This window comes from Entelurus aequoreus, linkage group LG25, assembly GCF_033978785.1.
Source record: "Entelurus aequoreus isolate RoL-2023_Sb linkage group LG25, RoL_Eaeq_v1.1, whole genome shotgun sequence".
NCBI classification, from domain to species: Eukaryota; Metazoa; Chordata; class Actinopteri; order Syngnathiformes; family Syngnathidae; genus Entelurus; species Entelurus aequoreus.
The window spans coordinates 35394635-35416487 of NC_084755.1; the positions used below are offsets into that span (position 1 = coordinate 35394635).

General features: G+C 40.8%; 1 protein-coding gene across 4 annotated transcripts in view; it reads left to right on the forward strand.

The window, feature by feature from the left end:
- Positions 1-21853, forward strand: part of rbfox1 (RNA binding fox-1 homolog 1) — a 783527-nt gene that overhangs the window by 379514 nt on the left and 382160 nt on the right. For 2 of the 4 annotated variants that reach the window (XM_062036671.1, XM_062036672.1), the window contains exon 2: positions 14252-14292. In XM_062036671.1, coding sequence (XP_061892655.1) covers positions 14266-14292 — 27 coding nt within the window. In that variant the 5' untranslated portion in view covers positions 14252-14265. Of the gene's footprint in view, positions 1-10880; positions 11039-14251; positions 14293-21853 lie in introns of those variants that run through there. The other 2 variants (XM_062036670.1, XM_062036679.1) reach the window with 2 other exon arrangements.

Sequence of the window (21853 nt, forward strand, 5' to 3'; positions counted from 1 at the left end):
AGTTTTGAATGAATGGCGCTTGATAGCGTCATACTTGCCAACCCTCTCATTTTTCCCGGGAGACTCCCGAATATCAGAGCGGGATGACACTGCCTTTGGCGCCCTCTACAGTCTGCCCTAAAAGTGTACCTGCTCGACCACATGTAGAATGCAGTTTCAGCTTGCTCACGTAAGTGACAGCAAGGCGTACTACCTCAGCAGCCACACATCTTGTGTGGGGGGATTTGGTGGTAGCGGGGGTGTATAATGTAGACCGGAAGAGTTAGGGCTGCATGGGATTCTGGGTAATGGTTGTGTTGTGTTTATGTTGTGTTACGGTGGGATGTTCTCCAGAAATGTGTTTTTCATTCTTTTTTGGTGTGGGTTCACAGTATGGCGCATATTTGTAACGTAACAATGTTAAAGTTGTTTGATACGGCTACCGTCAGTGTAAGCTGTGTGGCTGATGACTAAGTATGCTTTGCTGTTTCCTGTGTGTGCAAGTAATAACAACATGCAACATGTGGCTGGACTGGCACGCTGTATGTAAATGCTATAGAGGACAATTACTGCACTGCAATTAGGGCACGCCCTTTATTTAGTAATTAGAGTGTAAATAGGATTATTTTTTCCCTGGGAGTTATCTAGGAGAGACACTGAGATCCATAAACCTCCTGGGAAAATCGGGGGGGTCGGCATGTATGTAGCTGAGCCGCATCAGAGTGGTCAAGGAGCCGCATGCGGCTCCGGAGCCGCGGGTTGCCGACCCCTGGTCTAGAGCAGGGCCGAAAATCACCCAAATAGGGTTGATGAAGCCAATAAAACTAGAGTTGATCATGTATGTAGTACTCCCGCCACCCCGCAGGGGGCCACAGCGATGCATTTGTGTCATAATGAAGCAGCAGTGGGGTGAGTAGAAGAAGACGACTTATTCAACCCTGGGGGAAAAAAAAAAATCGAAATAAATTGCGAAAATCAGACTTTTAACAACGACTGCACAACAAAGTATGAATGTTGTGCCCCGAGCAAGTGGTCGAGTCATTGTTTCCTGTAGGACTATTTAAGCAATGGACACATTGATCCAGAAAGTGTGTTAACTTAATCACGAAACTTGGTCAAATAAGTAGAAATAATTTTTTCATGAATATATTTAGTTTGTTTTGTATTGAAATTGCTGACTTCGTGATGATTTTTGTATTCGTGGTTGTGGTTTTTGTCTAAGAGTAACGATCAAGCCTCGTTTAATACGTGTAGTGCTAATGTTGACCAGGAGAGGGCGACATCGCTAATAGTGATAAGTCACATACAATGTTTGGTGTGTGAATGTCGTGTTATTTCTATGTGTAATGACGGAAGCAGATTTTTTCATATATCCATATTTAAGTGTTACTTCTTTATTTTCATAGTCATATTACAAAACAGCTAGTGTTCTTCCAATTGTGCTCTTTTGGTCTGCAAGTACTGTGTGTCGGCCTTGGTAGTTTGGTATGCAGGGAGTAGAGATAACTCAGGGAGTAGCCATACCAACGGGAGTGGGAGCGATGGACAGATGGAAGAACTCAGCACTTCCGTGGGTTTGGGGGGGGGAGATCGATCTTGGCTGCGCTAGTGAACGCTTCTGTACTGGATTGGTCTCACTTTTATTTTCAAAGCTTTGTAAATAAATCACAAAATACCTCTTCTGTCTGGTGTTCAATTTGAGCTCAGCTATGTGTCATCAAAAGAACTTGGGAGTGACCAGAAACTTAAATTCCCTGGAGGAACATCTGGTCGAACGCAACAGTAAACATTCGTAGTTTATTGTGTGGATATATTATCTCTAAACCTATTTCATTCATGTAAAATACAAAATGGACAGTATACCTTTGTTATATTTATATTTTCAGTCTTACGAACCTAAATGAAGAAGTGTAAAGAAATAAAACTGAGGAAGGAAAGTAATTCAAAAGTAGGAACAACGATCCTCAAGAATAACTAGAGCTTATTTTCCTTCATACTGTTAACTAGCTGCACACGCTGAAAATGAGTAGCAAGGGCAGAATAATGAATGTATTGACAGTGCGGTGTGAAAGCCGATGAGTTTACTTTGCAATGAAGTAAACAGTCTCAAGGAAACATAACCTGAGGAGGCACTTTTGTTATGATCCGCTGCCCGGATCATAGTCTAAGTTTTTCGAGTCACTTGTGTTTTCTGTTAGTTTTGGACTCCTTTAGTTCCTGTTTATGCACCTCTGAGTTTGTCACCATGGCTACGTATTAGTTTCACCTGCCTCTTGTGTTCGTGACGCGCACCTGTTTGTAATCAGAGACATTATTTAAGCCTGCCTTTGCCAGTCAGTCAGTCTGGCTTCTTTGTTTGCGTCACGCTACTGTTACGTAAGTTTTGCTTGTCTCCTAGCCCCTGCTAGTGATCTCTAGTCTGTGCTAAGTAGTAGCCTTAGCTTCAGGTGTGATCGGCACCTTGTTCTGTCGGTTTTTTTCCCGCTTTGTACCTCTTTGAGTGTTATTTTACGATTAAATCATGTTCCTACCTGCAAGTCCTGTCCTGAGTCGTCCGTTTACATCCTGGGAGAACAAACCTCGCAGTAAGCTGCAACCGCATCGTAACAACTTTCTCACGAAACGTTCACATTTCGATGTCAGGCCTCTGAACCCTTGGGCTCTTGAAACTGCGGCCCTCGTCATAATGTAGTTGAATAGCCCTGGTCTAGAGGGCCATTAAGCCACTGTTTATTTACCTGCATCAGTGCAGATTTACACAGATTTTTGAAAGGTTTGGAGGCAAATAAACATGCGATCATGAAAACATATTTAAAATGAGATGAAGTGGATGTATACACTCTTAAAGGCCTACTGAAAGCCACTACTACCGACCACGCAGTCTGATAGTTTATATATCAATGATGACATCTTAACATTGCAACACATGCCAATACGGCCGGGTTAACTTATAAAGTGCCATTTTAAATTTCCCGCGAAACTTCCGGTTGAAAACGTCTATGTATGATGACGTTTGCGCGTGACGTCAATCGTTGAAACGGAAGTATTCGGACACATTGTATCCCAATACAAAAAAGCTCTGTTTTCATCGCAAAATTCCACAGTATTCTGGACATCTGCGTTGGTGAATCTTTTGCAATTTGTTTAATGAACAATGAAGACTGCAAAGAAGAAAGCTGTAGGTGGGATGGGTGTATTAGCGGCTGGCTGCAGCAACACAACCAGGAGGACTTTGACTTGGATATCAGACGCGCTATCCGACGCTAGCCGCCGACCGCATCGATGATCGGGTGAAGTCCTTAGTCGCTCCGTCGATCGCTGGAACGCAGGTGAGCACGGGTGTTGATGAGCAGATGAGGGCTTGCGTAGGTGGATAGCTAATGTTTTTAGCATAACTCTGTCGAGGTCCCGTAGCTAAGTTAGCTTCAATGGCGTCGTTAGCAACAGCATTGCTAGGCTTCGCCAGGCTGGAAAGCATTAACCGTGTAGTTACATGTACATGGTTTAATAGTATTGTTGATCTTCTGTCTATCCTTCCAGTCAGGGGCTTATTTCTTTTGTTTCGTTCTGCAGTTAAGCCCGATGCTATCACGTTAGCTCCGTAGCTAAAGTGCTCCGCCGATGTATTGTCGTGGAGATAAAAGTCACTGTGAATGTCCATTTCGCGTTCTCGACTCTCATTTTCAAGAGGATATAGTATCCGAGGTGGTTTAAAATACAAATCCGTGGTCCACAATAGAAAAATCTTGCCTAGGGCGCCAGATTGGTTAGGGCCGGGCCTGGCTTTACATGTCAAATATAATCAAGATAGTGAGGAGATATTATTTTCAGCTGTCTCCACGTGTGTTTTTGTGTGGGTTGCACCTAAATTAACGTGAGGTTGTATTCCATATCGTTCCTTCACTTTTGTACCTGCGGGTTAATAAGAAAACGTGATTAGCTGTTAAATCATTAAACTACTGCATTCAAACTCGTGCGTTGACTCTCGTCGTAATTGTCTGTCACTTCAGATCAATATTACTATTTTACTTTATTAATTTCACCCCTTCTAATGAAGTGTTCATACTCACCATTAACACGTATTAACACTTTCCGTTCCGGATGGTTAAAGTTGATATTGCGAATTAAAAAGTCAGCGATCCATTGGTCTTGGCTTTCTGTTTTGGACCCCGACTTAAATCATTGTATTCCGTTTATATTTACATCTAACACAATTTCCCAACTCATATGGAAACGGGGTTTGTAATTGGATCGTAAAAAAATTATGTAAAAAAAAAAATCATAAACACTACATTTGTTACTTTCTGGTTGCGTTCTCTCGGATGCAGAACGACAAGCAGGAAAGCGGCAGGAAGGAGTCTATTTTAATTCTTCAAGGCAAGACAAAAGTACAAAAACTCATACACTAGTAAAGCGTGGAGCCAAAGAAAAAAAAGAAAAAGAAAAATAGTCGCCAAGGGCGAACAGCGAGTTTTAAATGAGGAAAACCCCTCAAGCGAGGTGAAACCAAGAATAAATGGTAAATGTATGGTAGACCCAGCAACTAAAGGCTGGGAGAGAGCAGAATATAAAGGGGAGTGATTAGGGGCAGAAACAGGTGAGGAAGCTAATCAATAAACCCAAGGCAGGTGCTAACAATTAGTGTCAATGGCAACCTAAAGGAAAGGAAAGAGGAGACAGACTAAAACGTAGGAAAAAAAGCTACTAAACATTGCATTTTCAAATCATGTGGTTCCAATACTGTACTTTTAATCGTAATGTCGCCGAACTAATGTGGTAATAGTTACATGTAGAGATGTCCGATAATGGCTTTTTTGCCGATATTGTCCAAATCTTAATTACCGATTCCGATATCAACCGATACCGATATACACTACCGTTCAAAAGTTTGGGGTCACCCAAACAATTTTGTGGAATAGCCTTCATTTCTAAGAACAAGAATAGACTGTCGAGTTTTCAGAAGAAAGTTCTCTTTTTCTGGCCATTTTGAGCGTTTAATTGACCCCACAAATGTGATGCTCCAGAAACTCAATCTGCTCAAAGGAAGGTCCGTTTTGTAGCTTCTGTAACAAGCTAAACTGTTTTCAGATGTGTGAACATGATTGCACAAGGGTTTTCTAATCATCAATTAGCCTTCTGAGCCAATGAGCAAACACATTGTACCATTAGAACACTGGAGTGATAGTTGCTGGAAATGGGCCTCTATACACCTATGTAGATATTGCACCAAAAAGCAGACATTTGCAGCTAGAATAGTCATTTACCACATTAGCAATGTATAGAGTGTATTTCTTTCAAGTTAAGACTAGTTTAAAGTTATCTTCATTGAAAATAAGGACATTTCAAGGTGACCCCAAACTTTTGAACGGTAGTGTATACAGTCGTGGAATGAACACATTATTATGCCTAATTTTGTGGTGATGCCCCGCTGGATGCATTAAACAATGTAACTCTACCATGAATTGATTAACGTGGACCCCGACTTAAACAAGTTGAAAAACGTATTCGGGTGTTGCCATTTAGTGGTCAATTGTACGGAACATGTACTGTACTGTGCAATCTACTGATACAAGTTTCAATCAATCAATCAAAAACAAGGTTTTCCAAAATAAGAGAACAACTTCAATTCCAGTTATGGAAAAAAGTGCCAAACATGGCACTGCCATATTTATTATTGAAGTCACAAAGTGCTTTTTTTTTTTAACATGCCTCAAAACAGCAGCTTGGAATTTGGGACATGCTCTCCCTGAGATAATCCTGATACCCACTACAACTATGGGAAATACTATACTTTAATTTTCACAAAGTACATTATTTTTAATTTTTTTTAAACATGCCTGAAAACAACAGCTACAAAAACAATGAAGGCACACAGCTTCAGTCCAGAGTATACTAGAGCATACTTGCCAACCTTGACACCTCCGAATTCGGGTTGAGGTGGGCGGGGTTGGGGGGAGGGCGGGGTTTGATGGTAGCGGGTGGTGTATATTGTAGCGTCCCGGAAGTGTTAGTGCTGCAAGAGGTTCTGGGTATTTTTTCTGTTGTGTTTCTGTTGTGTTACGGTGCGGATGTTCTCCCAAAATGTGTTTGTCATTCTTGTTTGGTGTGGGTTCACAGCATACTTGCCAACCGTGAGACCTCCAATATCGGGAGGTGGGGGGTAGGGGGTGGGGGGGGTGGGGGGGGGCCTTGGTCGGTTGGTTGGGGGCGTGGTTAGGGGCATGGTTATTTACAGCTAGAATTCACCAACTCGAGTATTTCATATATATTTCATATACATATATATATATATATATATATATATATATATATATATATATATATATATATATATATATATATATATATATATATATATATATGTATGAAATACTTGACTTTCAGTGAATTCTAGCTATTTATGTATATATATATATATATATATATATATATATATATATATATATATATATAATATATATATTTTATTTACGTAGAAAAAAAAAATACTTGAATTTCAGTGTTCTATCCATGCTATCCATTAGATCAGTGGTCCCCAACCACCGATCCGATCCGATTGGTACCGGGCCGCGCAAGAAATTTTAATTAAAAAAAAAAAAAAAAAAAAAAATATATATATATTTTTATTTTTATTTTTTAAATTAAATCAACATAAAAAACACAATATATACATTATATATCGATATAGATCAATACAGTCTGCAGGGATACAGTCCGTAAGCACACATGATTGTATTTCTTTATGAAAAAAAATAAATAAATAAATAAAAAAAATCAACCCCCCCGGTCCGTGGGACACATTTTCAAGCGTTGACCGGTCCCCAGCTACAAAAAGGTTGGGGACCACTGCATTAGATGGCAGTATTGTTGTGTTTAAATTCTCCGTTCATTGGGCAGGCAAGCTGTTTATATTGTGGGAAAGCGGACGTGAGAACAGGCTGTCCCCACTCAGTCTCAGGTCCGCATTGAGCTGGAGGGGGCGTGGCCTCCAGCTCCGGCTGAATACCGGGAGTTTGTCGGGAGAAAATCTCTGCCGGGAGGTTGTCGGGAGAGGCGCTGAATACCGGGATTCTCCCGCTAAAAACGGGAGGGTTGGCAAGTATGGTTCACAGTGTGGCGCATATTTGTAACAGTGTTAAAGTTGTTTAGTCGGCCACCCTCAGTGTGACCTGTATGGCTGTTGCATAAAGCCGTAGATATTATGTGACTGGACCGGCACGCAAAGGCATCGCCTTTAAGGTTTGTTGGCGCTTTGTACTTCTCCCTACGTCCGTGAACACTACGGCGTTTTAAAAAGTCATGAATTTTACTCTTTGAAACCGATACAGATAATCTTGAAACCGATACTGATAATTTACGATATTGCATTTTTAAGCATTTATCGGCCGATAATATCGGCAGTCCGATATTATCGGATATCCCTAGTTACATGGTCTATTTTTATCAGTGGTGTGCCGATGCTGGCCTAACATAACCAGAAATCATGATCATAATTAAAGATAAAATTATTTTTTAATTTACTTGCCCTAAATATCTAAAAGTCTTCATATTCTCTTCATGTCATATTATGCTCCTTCCAGCGCTGTTGTTTTTAGTTCTAGTTTGTATCCAATCAGAATTCAGCTAGCTTATGTTGCCATGCTGTACCAAATCTGCCCGGGGCCTTCAGAATCAACAATGCGGGCGTCTGTGCACTGTAAGTGAACGGGCACATACAGTTGATAGATAGTTGCGATAACCAATCAGATCACGAGTAGTTGTCAGTAAGGCCTTCAGTTTGGCCCTGGCATTTACGCGTCCTGTGATTGGATGCTCACTTGGGAGTCCCAAGTGAACATCCAATCACAAGTTGCGAAAACAGGAAGTGTTGCACCGGAGCCATAGAAAGCCACAGAAAACTCTCCGGTACTTCATTGATTGATTGATTGGGACTTTTATTAGTAGGTTGCACAGTACAGTACATATTCCGTACAATTGACCACTAAATGGTAACACCCCAATACGTTTTTCAACTTGTTTAAGTCCACGTTAATCAATTCATGGTACAAATATATACTATCATCATAATACAGTCATCACACAAGTTAATCATCAGAGTATATACATTGAATTATTTACTTTATTTACAATTCGGGGTGTGGGATGTGGAGGGGGGGGTGGGGGGGTTAGGTTTGGTTGATATCAGCACTTCAGTCATCAACAATTGCATCATCAGAGAAATGGACATTGAAACAGTGTAGGTCTGACTTGGTAGGATATGTACAGCGAGCAGAGAACATAGTGAGTTCAGAAAGCATAAGAACAAGTATATACATTTGATTATTTACATTTGATTATTTACAATCCGGGGAGGTGGGATGTGGAGGGGGGAGGGTGTTAGTCAAGGGTTGAAGTTGCCTGGAGGTGTTCTTTTAGTGCGGTTTTGAAGGAGGATAGAGATGACCTTTCTTTTACACCTGTTGGGAGTGCATTCCACATTGATGTGGCATAGAAGGAGAATGAGTTAAGACCTTTGTTAGATCGGAATCTGGGTTTAACGTGGTTAGTGGAGCTCCCCCTGGTGTTGTGGTTATGGCGGTCATTTACGTTATGGATTTACGTTACTCACAGAGAAGGAGAGCAAAAATGTTGATTGATCGATTGATTGAGAAGTTTATTGACATCTTAAAGAATTGAATCCATGTAATGCTTTAAAAAGGCAAATGGATGGCACAAAAAGCCAAAAGGCTTGTTTCCATTGCGGTCCATTAAATATTCATCACATTCGATACATTCAATAATAAAAGATATATAACCTGGAACATGTATATAAAAAAATATATAAATTATGTACATATACACAGTATACATGTCAGGTGCTTTGAAAAACAATATATACAAAAAAATGGGGGAGCGGGGGTGGGGTTGGGGGGGTATATACACTATGTACATCAGTGTTTTTCAACCTTTTTTGAGCCAAGGCACATTTTTTGCGTGGAAAAAATGCGAAGGCACACCACCAGCAGACATCATTAAAAAACGAAACTCAGTTGACAGTAAAAAGTCGTTGTCACAATTGTTGGATATGACTTCAAAGCATAACCAAGCATGCATCACTATAGCTCTTGTCTCAAAGTAGGTGTACTGTCACCACCTGTCACATCACGCCGTGACTTATTTTGAGTATTTTGCTGTTTTCCTGTGTGTAATGTTTTAGTTCTTGTCTTGCGCTCCTATTTCGGTGGCTTTTTCTCTTTTTTTGGTATTTTCCTGTAGCAGTTTCATGTCTTCCTTTGAGCATCTACTTTGTTTTAGCAATCAAGAATATATCAGTTGTTTTTATCCTTCTTTGTGGGGACATTGTTGATTGTCATGTCATGTTCGGATGTACATTGTGGACGCCGTCTTTGCTGCACAGTAAGTCTTTGCTGTCGTCCAGCATTCTGTTTTTGTTTACTTTGTAGACAGTTCCTTTGAGCATCTACTTTGTTTTAGCAATCAAGAATATTTCAGTTGTTTTTATCCTTCTTTGCGGGGACATTGTTGATTGTCATGTCATGTTCGGATGTACATTGTGGACGCCGTCTTTGCTGCACAGTAAGTCTTTGCTGTCGTCCAGCATTCTGTTTTTGTTTACTTTGTAGCCAGTTCAGTTTTAGTTTCGTTCTGCATAGCCTTCCCTAAGCTTCAATGCCTTTTCAATTTTGCACAGAGATGTACCACGTATTATTGTTCCAATACCTGTAGAACAGGGGTGTCCAAAGTGCGGTCCGGGGGCCATTTGCGGCCCGCGGCTAATTGTTTACCGGCCCACCACACCTTCTGGAAATACTATTGTAAAAATAAAAAAGAACATTAAAAAAGGTGGAATGAGGTGAAATCTAACGAGAAAAAGTTGCAATGTTGACACAAAAGCTGCCATGCAGGCTGTTTTTTTTTCCTTTGTCTTTCTTTATCTTTCTTTTTTTGCCATTGCTCAAAAAAATATATAATGACAAAAAAATCCATGTTATAATGAATTATTTTCAGGGCTCCAATTACTTCAAATATTTCACTTTAAAATGTTTTATTTGGTAAATATTGCATATATTGTGTAGTAGCCATATAAAAACATCAAAGTTTTCTTTGACAAAAGCGCATAAAACAAACAAAATAATAGTTCCAGCATAAAATGGACAGATATATCTGAAGTTGATCTCGTAATTTAAGTGTTGAAAGTAAAAGAAAAACCTAATAAAAATGTATCACTTTATGAGTGGGGCACCTTTTGGATCCCAAATATATTTAGTGATTTTGTATTTATCTTTTCACTGTTATTACTCAAAAATATGAAATAATTAAAATCAATGGTGTCCTGCATTATTGATCTTTTAGGGCTCTAATTACTAAATATTGCATATTTCAGTTTTACTATAAAAAAACTAAGATGTTTGACAGAAAAGCCATAAAACATTTTTTTTAATTTGTATTACTTTATATCAACTTGAAGTTGATATAGAGATTTACTGTAAGCGTTAAATAATTTTAAAAAAAACAATAATCTGACTTATTTTTAACATTTTAATGACTGAGACCCTTTATGGTCCCCGGGACCCCTAAAGGTAAAATAAATAAAAAATCCATATATTTTGTTATGGTTTGAAAATGAAAAATATCAAAATGTCCCCCACATGCTTTAATTTTTCCGTGTGCGGCCCTCAGTGGAAAAAGTTTGGACACCCCTGCTGTAGAAGAACAAATGTAAACATCAACCATCAAAGAACTCTTGTGACCTCTCTGGGTTCGAGAACCGAGACGTCAAGTGGGAGGTGTCACGTCAACAAACAGAACACAGAAGCAGTATCATTGAAAAATATCCACTTGTCCCCCTCCAGACCTGCAGGGGGCAGAGAAGCACAGCCACGTCACAATTCACCAAACTTCCTGTCAGGTGGAAGGGACGGCCATTTTGCCGACAGACCAGCATGTGGGCTTGGAGAACAAAGAAGGAAAAGCTAGTTAGTACGAGAAACAAAATCTTTAGCAACTAAAAGAAGAAACAAGCCAAAGGGACTCCTTAGTTCCTGGTCACACGCAACTGGTAGGAAATGAACTTGGATGCTATAGCTCTAAATTTGTTAATGCTTCGTTGGAAATGTTTGGTTTGAGCTACAAACTGTGTTCTTTGTGTTTATCTGAACTTTGAGTGGCTTTATCTAGTGATGGGTTGATGAGGCGTCATGAAGCGTTTCGACACATTGCAAAACTGTATCGATACTGTGTCACTAAATACTGACATCTGCTGGACATTAAAAATCCCTACAGGCAACCTATGGACCGACTCAACTGACACTGATTTTATGACCTAGTACAGTGGTTCTCAACCTTTTTTCAGTGGTGTACCCCCTGCGAACATTTTTTTAATTCAAGTACCCCCAAATCAGAGCAAAGCATTTTTGGTTGAAAAAAGAGATAAAGAAGTAAAATACAGCACTATGGCATCAGTTTCTGATTTATTAAATTGTATAACAGTGCAAAATATTGCTCATTTGTAGTGGTCTTTCTTGAACAATTTGGAAAAAAAGATATAAAAATAACTAAAAAGTTGTTGAAAAATAAACAAGTGATTCAATTATAAATAAAGATTTCTACACATAGAAGTAATCAGCATTTAAAGTGCCCTCTTTGGGGATTGTAATAGAGATCCATCTGGATTCATGAACTTAATTCTAAACATTTCTTCACAAAAAAAGAAATCTTTAACATCAATATTTATGTCCACAAAAAATCTAGCTGTCAACACTGAATATTGCATTGTTGCATTTCTTTTCACAGTTCTTTTTGACAGACATTTTAGTGAGGGTCAAACCATCATGGCATGGGGGAAACTCTGGGTTTATGGTAATGAATGGAATAGCCTACTTGATTTGATGTTCAGTTTATGAACTTACATACATATTTTGTTGAAGTATTATTCAATAAATATATTTATAAAGGATTTTTGAATTGTTGCTATTTTTAGAATATTTTTTAAAAATCTCACGTACCCCTTGGCATACCTTCAAGTACCCCCAGGGGTACGCGTACCCCCATTTGAGAACCACTGACCTAGTATATACAATAATATAAACCAAGTCATTGTATTTCATTTAGGATTATTTCATATGTTCATTTAAATAAAAATATATTTATCTTTTTTAGGTACAGTCAGTAAATAATGTGAACATGTATCATAACATGGACATCTAAGAGAACGTGTTGTGAATGAGGATGCTTGTGGACTGGGAATTATTATTATATTTTTTTTTTTACACATTTTTATTTAAAAAAAACAGTTTTTCCAACGTATTCAATTTTAGACAATTTCTCTTCTTAGTTATTATTTCTCCGCCTGTAGAAAAGACCTGCTCACAGGGCACAGAGGAGGCGTCAGTGCGACATAGTTCGTGTATCGGTCACGTGACCGAAACAGCTCATGATACTTTCTTTTATTTATTTATTTATTTATTTTTTTCCCATATCGGCTGTTCAGATTTACTTTACAAAAGAGAAGTGTAGGATACTTCTCTTGTTGCCTTTTTTGTATTTGACTTTATAAAATGTATTTATATTATTAATTGGTGCAGCCGGGCCGGAGCAGGAGGGGATAGAAAGAGGAACAAAAGGAAGACAGAGGGGGGAATCAATACAATACAAATACCAATAAAATTGCGCTAATGATAATGAACAATACCAATACTTTACCTTTATTATCAACAATACAGTTGTTCAAATGCAACAATACATATACGTAATGATAACTTGAGATACGAAAGAATGCAGAAAAATGGAGGGGAAGAAAGAGAAGCAACCTACATTAACCTTGTAGATTGTTATAGTAACAATAGGTTAAGCTTTGTCAGAGTGCCATGTGTTATACCCAGTTTACCCTAGGGCAACAACGTTAATACATGTTTGATGAAACGTGATTATGTGCATGAGTGTATGTGTGCATATGTACTTGTATATGTACAGTACGTGTATGTGTGCTTGTACAGTGAATGTATATGTAAGGTTGGGTTTCTTTCAAATTCAAGACAAAGTTATATGTTTTTGGTAACACTTTAGTATGGGGAACATATTCTAAGTAACAAAGACTTAATTTAGAGTTATTTGGTTAGGGTTGGGGTTTGAGGGTTAGGGCAATGGTTAGAGGGTTAGGGTTATAATAAGGCCATGCCGCATACTTGCCAACCCTCCCGTTTTTAGCGGGAGACTATTATTCATTGGTATTCAGCGCCTCTCCCGATAACCTCCCGGCAGAAATTTCCTCCCGACAAACTCCCGGTATTCAGCCGGAGCTGGAGGCCACGCCCCCTCCAGCTCAATGCGGACCTGAGTGGGGACAGCCTGTTCTCACGTCCGCTTTCCCACAATATAAACCGCTTGCCTGCCCAATGAGTCATAACTGTAGAATGATCGAGGGCGAGTTCTTGGTTTCTTATGTGGGTTTATTGTTAGGCAGTTTCATTAACGTCCTCCCAGCGCGGTAACAACACACAACAACAGCAGTCACGTTTAGTCTACCGTAAAGCAGTTCTTCTGCCGTAAACAGCAATGTTGTGACACTCTTAAACAGGACAATACTGCCATCTACTGGATAGCCTCCAGAACACTGAAATTCAAGTATTTATTTTATTTATATGTATAATAAAAAAAAAAAAAAAAAAAAAATATATATATATATATATATATATATGAAATACTTGAGTTGGTGAATTCTAGCTTAAATAAATTCCCCTCTTAACCACGCCCCGACCACGCCCCCCGACCACGCCCCCCACCCCCACCCCCCACCGCCCGGTATCGAAGGTCTCAAGGTTGGCAAGTATGCCATGCCGAATAAGGCAATAATAAGTACTTAATAATGACTATTTAAGAGCCAATATGTTACTAATTTGCATGTTAATAAGCAACTAATTAATGGTGAATATGTTCCCCATACTAAAGTGTTACCATGTTGTATTACTGGTGCACAAAATGAACCGTGCATGAACATCACCTTGTTCAAAGAACAAAACCAACACAGTGCATAAACTCACAACAAATTACACACCTGCAAATCAGTCTGACTTCTGCTGTTGCCGTATCCGTAATACGCCGATAGGGGGAAGTTTTTATTTACACGATGAGTCGGGTGTGTCTTGACCTCCGCCTGAGCCCGACTCACCGAACCCCTAGAGTTTGATCGAACCCAGGTTAAGAACCACTGTCTTAAATATTGTGGTCTCTTTAGATCCAACAGTGACGGTAATTGTCTGGTTTTCTCCTGTAGATTCCAGTCCACTAATGAACTGTGAGCAAGAGTCCTTGAGGGTAAGTCCAGCCTGCTTGAAGTGTCATGTGTGTCAAAAGTGTATGTCCAAACAGTCCGATGCAAACAATGTTCTGCTTGGGTGGCGTCATTCAAGCCATTCTGCTTTCATTTCTTCAAAATCATAAACTAAAGACCTCATACCATTATTCAGAGATCTAGCCACTGTACGGCAAAACATTAGGGCCATTGAAGCAGGGAGCCAACTACTCACAGCTGGCTGTGGCTGTATTAGCGAGCTAATTAGGGTTGCGCTCTGGAGGACTGTTCAGCATCGCAGGCCCCTGCAGGGGTAAATTGATTTATGTTATTTGAGTTAGGGTTGTTGTGCTATGTGCAATATGGTGTTCAGACCGCGGTCTTAAGTCACATGCAGCCAGCGGGGATTCTAGTTCACACTTTGCACATAAATGTGAGTGTGAATGGTTATTTGTGTACAACAGTTCTTTTTGTTGTTTAGAGCCCTATCCTGCTCATTGCCTGGGCTTTTTTAAAATGATGATAAATGACTGCATAAATGTGAAGGTTGTGTTGCAGGGAAAATCTGCATTCTTCTTCTTGCTGGCCAAACGGTTCAATTTCCCCAACACGCCTGCCTTGTTGCGATTGGTTAGGAGTGGAGGGGTCGCTGCAGCCCCCTACCACCACCGCGCAGAGCTGTGTAGTGACACGCCCCCCTCATTTGTTTACCAGCTAATAATGGTAATCAGTAACCACTGGAGGTAAGAGTAAGTCAGTGTTTTGTAGGTTTCAAGTAAGTCTCAAGTCTTTAATCCCATGTCTCAAGTCAAGGGGGACTGCGTGGTGGGTAGAACGGCCATACTTGCGGGTTCCAGGTTCGATACCCGTCCCTGGCAATCCAAGTCACTGCCATTGTGTCCTTGGGTAAGACACTTCACCCTTGCTCCCAGTGGTAAATGAATGAATGATAAGTGGTGGTCGGAGGGGCCGCAGCCACGCTTCCATCAGTCTACCCCAAGGGCGTGGCGTGGTGGGTAGAACGGCCATACTTGCGGGTTCCAGGTTCGATACCCGTCTCTGGCAATCCAAGTCACTGCCGTTGTGTCCTTGGGTAAGACACATCACCCTTGCTCCCAGTGGTAAATGAATGATAGGTGGTGGTCGGAGGGGCCGCAGCCACGCTTCCATCAGTCTACCCCAAGGGCGTGGCGAGGTGGGTAGAACGGCCATACTTGCGGGTTACAGGTTCATTACCCGTCTCTGGCAATCCAAGTCACTGCCATTGTGTCCTTGGGCAAGACACATCACCCTTGCTCCCAGTGGTAAATTAATGATAAGTGGTGGTCGGAGGGGCCGCAGCCACGCTTCCGTCAGTCTACCCCAAGGGCGTGGCGTGGTGGATAGAACGACCATATTTGCGGGTTCCAGGTTCCCCGTCTCTGGTAATCCAAGACACTTCACCCTTGCTCCCAGTGGTAAATGAATGAATGATAAGTGGTGGTCAGAGGGGCCGCAGCCACGCTTCCGTCAGTCTACCCCAAGGGCGTGGCGTGGTGGGTAGAACGGCCATACTCGTGGGTTCCAAGTTCGATACCCGTCTCTGGCAATCCAAGTCACTGCCGTTGTGTCCTTGAGTAAGACACTTCACCCTTGCTCCCAGTGGTAAATGAATGATATGTGGTGGTCGGAGGAGCCGCAGGCACACATTGGCAGCCACGCTTCTGTCAGTCTACCCCAAGGGCGTGGCGTGATGGATAGAACGGCCATACTTGCAGGTTCCAGGTTCGATCCCCGTCTTTGGCAATCCAAGTCACTGCCGTTGTGTCCTTGGGTAAGACACTTCACCTTTGCTCCCAGTGGTAAAGGAATGATAGGTGGTGGTCGGAGGGGCCGCAGGGACACATTGGCAGCCACGCTTCTGTCAGTCTACCCCAAGGGCGTGGCGTGGTGGGTAGAACGGCCATACTTGCGGGTTCCAGGTTCGATCCTCGTCTCTGGCAATCCAAGTCACTGCTATTGTGTCCATGGGTAAGACACTTCACCCTTGCTCCCAGTGGTAAAGGAATGATAGGTGGTGGTCGGAGGGGCCGCAGGCACACATTGGCAGCCACGCTTCCGTCAGTCTACCCCAGGGGTCGGGAACCTTTTTGGCTGAGAGAGCCATGAAAGTCAAATATTTTAAAATGTATTTACGTGAGAGCCATATAATATTTTTTAACACTGAATACAACTAAATGTGTGCATTTTTAAGTAAGACCAACATTTTTAGAGTGTAATAAGTCTCTTATTCTTTTTAATGACATTGTTATTCTGAAGCTAACCAATAATAAATAATGAACAGGTGCGGTAGAAAACGGATGGATAGATTAAAATGCATGAGAATGTTTTATATTTTGTACGTTATTTTTAACACTGTGATTACCAGCGGAATTATTCATTACTTATCGTGTTAAGCAATGTCAGCTAAGATTTATCTGAGAGCCAGATGCAGTCATCAAAAGAGCCACATCTGGCTCTAGAGCCGCAGGTTCCCTACCCCTGGTCTACCCCAAGGGCAGCTGTGGCTACAAATGTAGCTTACCACCACCCTGTGTGAATGTGGAGTGAATGAATGATGGGTTCTCACTTCTCTGTGAGCGCTTTGAGTATCTAGTTGATAGAAAAGCGCTATATAAATCTAATCTATTATTATTAAGTCTCAAGTAAAGGTGTGCAAGTCTCAGGTCAAGACAAGACCCAAGTCGGCTTAAAATTTTCGAGTCCGTCTATGTCAGTGGTTCTCAACCTTTTTTCAGTGATGTACCCCCTGTGAATTTTTTTTAAATGCAAGTACCCCCTACCGCTTTGAGCCGGTAGAACGATTTCACTGGTGGTTTTTTTTGGCTCTTTTATCAACTAAATGTGTTGCATTGAAAGCACACACTTTGACATTGACAATAAACCACATGGAAATCGGTCGAGAAATGATGGCCGCCACATGGACTTGTCACAGCCGCTGAATCTTAGTTCCGGTTTTTTTCAGCGCTAGTTGAACAAATTATAGTTGTATGTTGTGTTTGATTCCCCCACTGTAAAGCAGTAGTTAGCAGTGTTGGTCGTCTTACCTTAAAAAAGTAATTAGTTAAAGTTACACGATACTTCTCCCAAAAAGTAATTGAGTTTTTACTCAGTTACCTCATTTTAAGAATAATTAGTTACTCAGCAAAGTAGCTGTGACGTTGTTTTTCATGTACTTTATGCTATTATGTTCTAAAACATCTTTAACGTCAAATATGTTTGTATTAACTGATTGAAGAACAAAACACTACATACACTATTTTAAAACATTTGGTTTTTATCTGATATGCTTAGAAATAGAAATGTATACAAAATACATTTTCCGTAATGTAACAATATTAAATATTGAAAGTACAAAATCCAATGGGGTACCAAAACAATTCATATTTGGGTAAAAGGACACAAACGTAACTTTGGCCTTTAGATACTGCAATCCTGTACCTGTGTACAATTGTAGGAGCAAAAAACTGAATCAGGTTCACCGTGTTTTGTCCTGACTCTGGGCACCTGCAGGAGACCATTTCCTGAGGTTCTCAGAGGCTGAGATGGTTCTAACATGCCAGAGATGTACTTTGGCACAAGACCATGAACATACTTGTACACTGTTATAAAATCTATTCCCTGAGCAACAGGAAGCCAGTGCAGTGACCTGAGCACTGGACTAATATGGTCGTATTTCCTGCTTCTAGTCGGGACTCGAGCAGCAGCATTCTGGACGTACTGCAGCCGTTTTACAGCTCGTTCAGAGAGCCCAGTGAGAAGTCCATTCCAGTAGCCTAACCTGCTGAAGACAAAAGGCATGGACTAGACTTTCTAAGTCTGATTTAGACATCATTCCTCTGATTCTGGCAATGTTTTTCATGTTATTGACTTTATGTGGCTGTTAAAGTTTAAGTATGAGAAATCCTACTCTCATTGAAGTGGTTCTCAGAGGCTGAGATGGTTCTAACATGTCAGAGATGTACTTTAGCACAAGACCATGAACATACTTGTACACTGTTATGAAATCTATTCCCTGAGCAACTGGAAGCCAGTGCAGTGACCTGAGCACTGGACTAATATGGTCTTATTTCCGGCTTCTAGTCGGGACTCGAGCAGCAGCATTCTGGACGTACTGCAGCCGTTTTACAGCTCGTTCAGAGAGCCCAGTGAGAAGTCCATTCCAGTAGTCTAACCTGACTTAAGACAAAAGGCATGGACTAGACTTTCTAAGTCTGATTTAGACATCATTCCTCTGATTCTGGCAATGTTTTTCATGTTATTGACTTAATGTGGCTGTTAAAGTTCAAGTATGAGAAATCCTACTGTCATTGAAGTGGTTCTCAGAGGCTGAGATGGTTCTAACATGCCAGAGATGTACTTTGGCACAAGGCCATGAACATATTTGTACACTGTTATAAAATCTATTCCCTGGGCAACAGGAAGCCAGTGCAGTGACCTGAGCACTGGACTAATATGGTCTTATTTCCGGCTTCTAGTCAGGACTCGAGCAGCAGCATTCTGGACGTACTGCAGCCGTTTTACAGCTCGTTCAGAGAGCCCAGTGAGAAGTCCATTCCAGTAGTCTAACCTGCTGAAGACAAAAGGCATGGACTAGACTTTCTAAGTCTGATTTAGACATCATTCCTCTGATTCTGGCAATGTTTTTCATGTTATTGACTTAATGTGGCTGTTAAAGTTTAAGTATGAGAAATCCTACTGTCATTTAAGTGGTTCTCAGAGGCTGAGATGGTTCTAACATGCCAGAGATGTACTTTGGCACAAGGCCATGAACATACTTGTACACAAGGAGAGCTGTTATGAAATCTATTCCCTGAGCAACAGGAAGCCAGTGCAGTGACCTGAGCACTGGACTAATATGGTCTTATTTCCGGCTTCTAGTCAGGACTCGAGCAGCAGCATTCTGGACGTACTGCAGCCGTTTTACAGCTCGTTCAGAGAGCCCAGTGAGAAGTCCATTCCAGTAGTCTAACCTGACTGAAGACAAAAGGCATGGACTAGACTTTCTAAGTCTGATTTAGGTATCATTCCTCTGATTCTGGCAATGTTTTTCATGTTATTGACTTAATGTGGCTGTTAAAGTTCAAGTATGAGAAATCCTACTGTCATTGAAGTGGTTCTCAGAGGCTGAGATGGTTCTAACATGCCAGAGATGTACTTTGGCACAAGGCCATGAACATATTTGTACACTGTTATAAAATCTATTCCCTGGGCAACAGGAAGCCAGTGCAGTGACCTGAGCACTGGACTAATATGGTCTTATTTCCTGCTTCTAGTCAGGACTCGAGCAGCAGCATTCTGGACATACTGCAGCTGTTTTACAGCTCGTTCAGAGAGACCAGTGAGAAGTCCATTCCAGTAGTCTAACCTGACTGAAGACAAAAGGCATGGACTAGACTTTCTAAGTCTGATTTAGACATCATTCCTCTGATTCTGGCAATGTTTTTCATGTTATTGACTTAATGTGTGGCTGTTAAAGTTCAAGTATGAGAAATCCTATTGTCATTGAAGTGGATCGAAACGTCTAAGACCAACTAAGCAGTCCAGTTGCGATCAATTGAATGCCCTGAGGATGCAATGACCTGGATGAATGAGAACATCCACAGAAATTAAGCTATGATATTGTGTTTATCCTATATGTCAGAATCAGAATCATCCATCCATCTTCTACCGCTTGTCCTTTTTGGGGTTGCGGGGGGTTGCTGGAGCCTATCTCAGCTGCATTCGGGCGGAAGGCGGGGTACACCCTGGACAAGTCGCCACCTCATTGCAGGGCCAACACAGAGCCAGATACAAATTCACATTCACACACTAGGGCCAATTTAGTGTTGCCAATCAACCGATCCCCAGGTGCATGTCTTAACCAATGATATATATTGCGCACACACGATTGCACCATGCATAGACAAGCAACCCAAACAAAAACATCATTTCAACACCCACACACACTGTGGTGGCCTCTGCGGTGTTCCATGCCATCGCCTGCTGGGGGGGGGGGGGGATAGGAGCAGACCCAACAAAGCAACCAAGAGAGCCGACTCCACCCTCGGCCGCCAACTAACTCTCGGCCAGGGTCCAGTCTGCATGTCATACAAACCTGTAGTAAATTGTCATCTTGAATACTGTACTGTGTATAAACTAGGGTTGTACGGTATACCGGTATTAGTATAGTACCGCGATACTAACAAATCATTTTCGGTACTATACCGTCTCTGAAACGTACCGTTCCTGCATCGCATCCACCATTGGTGGATCTACACTTGACATCCACTGTAACGATATCAAGTACAGGACACGTATCTAGTTTATACTACTATGATTACGTCGATACCACTATGATTACGTTGATATTTTTTGGCATCACAACATCTTTAGTTTTTTTTAAATGTATATTATGTTTATAAACTCAGGAAATATGTCCCTGGACACATGAGGACTTTGAGTATTACCAATGTATGATCCTGTAACTACTTGGTATCGGATTGATACCCAAATATTGCAGTGTTTTAGCTACTTCTAAATCACTAATCCTCGCCTCCATGGCGACAAATAAAGTGAGTTTCTTACAAGTATCATCCCTGCAGGACGAGGAATAGCTAAACACGCTTCACTCACCGGCTTCAAAATGTAAACAAACGCCATTGGTGGATCTACACCTAACATCCATTGTAATGATACCAAGTACAGGAGCGTATGTAGTCAATACTACTATGATTATGGCGATATTTTTGGCATCACAACATCTTTCAATTTTTCTAAATTTATATTTTGTTTATAAACTCAGGAAATACATACCTGGACACATGAGGACTTTGAATATGACCAATGTATGATACTGTAACTACTTGGTATCGGATTGATACCCAAAAGAGAAAGTAAGCAGATATTAACAGTAAATGAACAAGTAGATTAATAATTAATTTTCTACCACTTGTCCTTAATAATGTTGACAAAATAATAGGTAGATAAATGACACAATGTTACTGCATATGTCAGCAGCTAAATTAGGAGCCTTTGTTTGTTTACTTACTACTAAAAGACAAGTTGTCTTGTATGTTCACTATTTTTTTTAAGGACAAACTTGCAATAAGAAACATATGTTTTAATGTACCGTAAGATTTTTTGTTAAAATAAAGCCAATAATGCAATTTTTTTGTGGTCCCCTTTATTTAGAAAAGTACTGAAATAATTTTAGTACCGGTACCAACATATTGGTATCGTTACAACACTAGTATAAACCCAGGATAAAAGCGTTGTAGTACTTCTTCGTTCAATTGATCCTTTACTGTTTCCCAACGTTTAGTATGAATGAGGGTGCGGTAGGGGCCCCGGACTGACAGGGGCGCCAAAAGAACGGTAAAACGGCAACATCAGCTGCCCAAAAGGGGGCTTGATGGGATTTATTTTTCATGGGTCTCAGAACTTCTGGCGGCGCCCCTTGTGCACACCACATACATCCCTAAAGGCCTACTGAAAGCCACTACTACCGACCACGCAGTCTGATAGTTTATATATCAATGATGAAATCTTAACATTGCAACACAT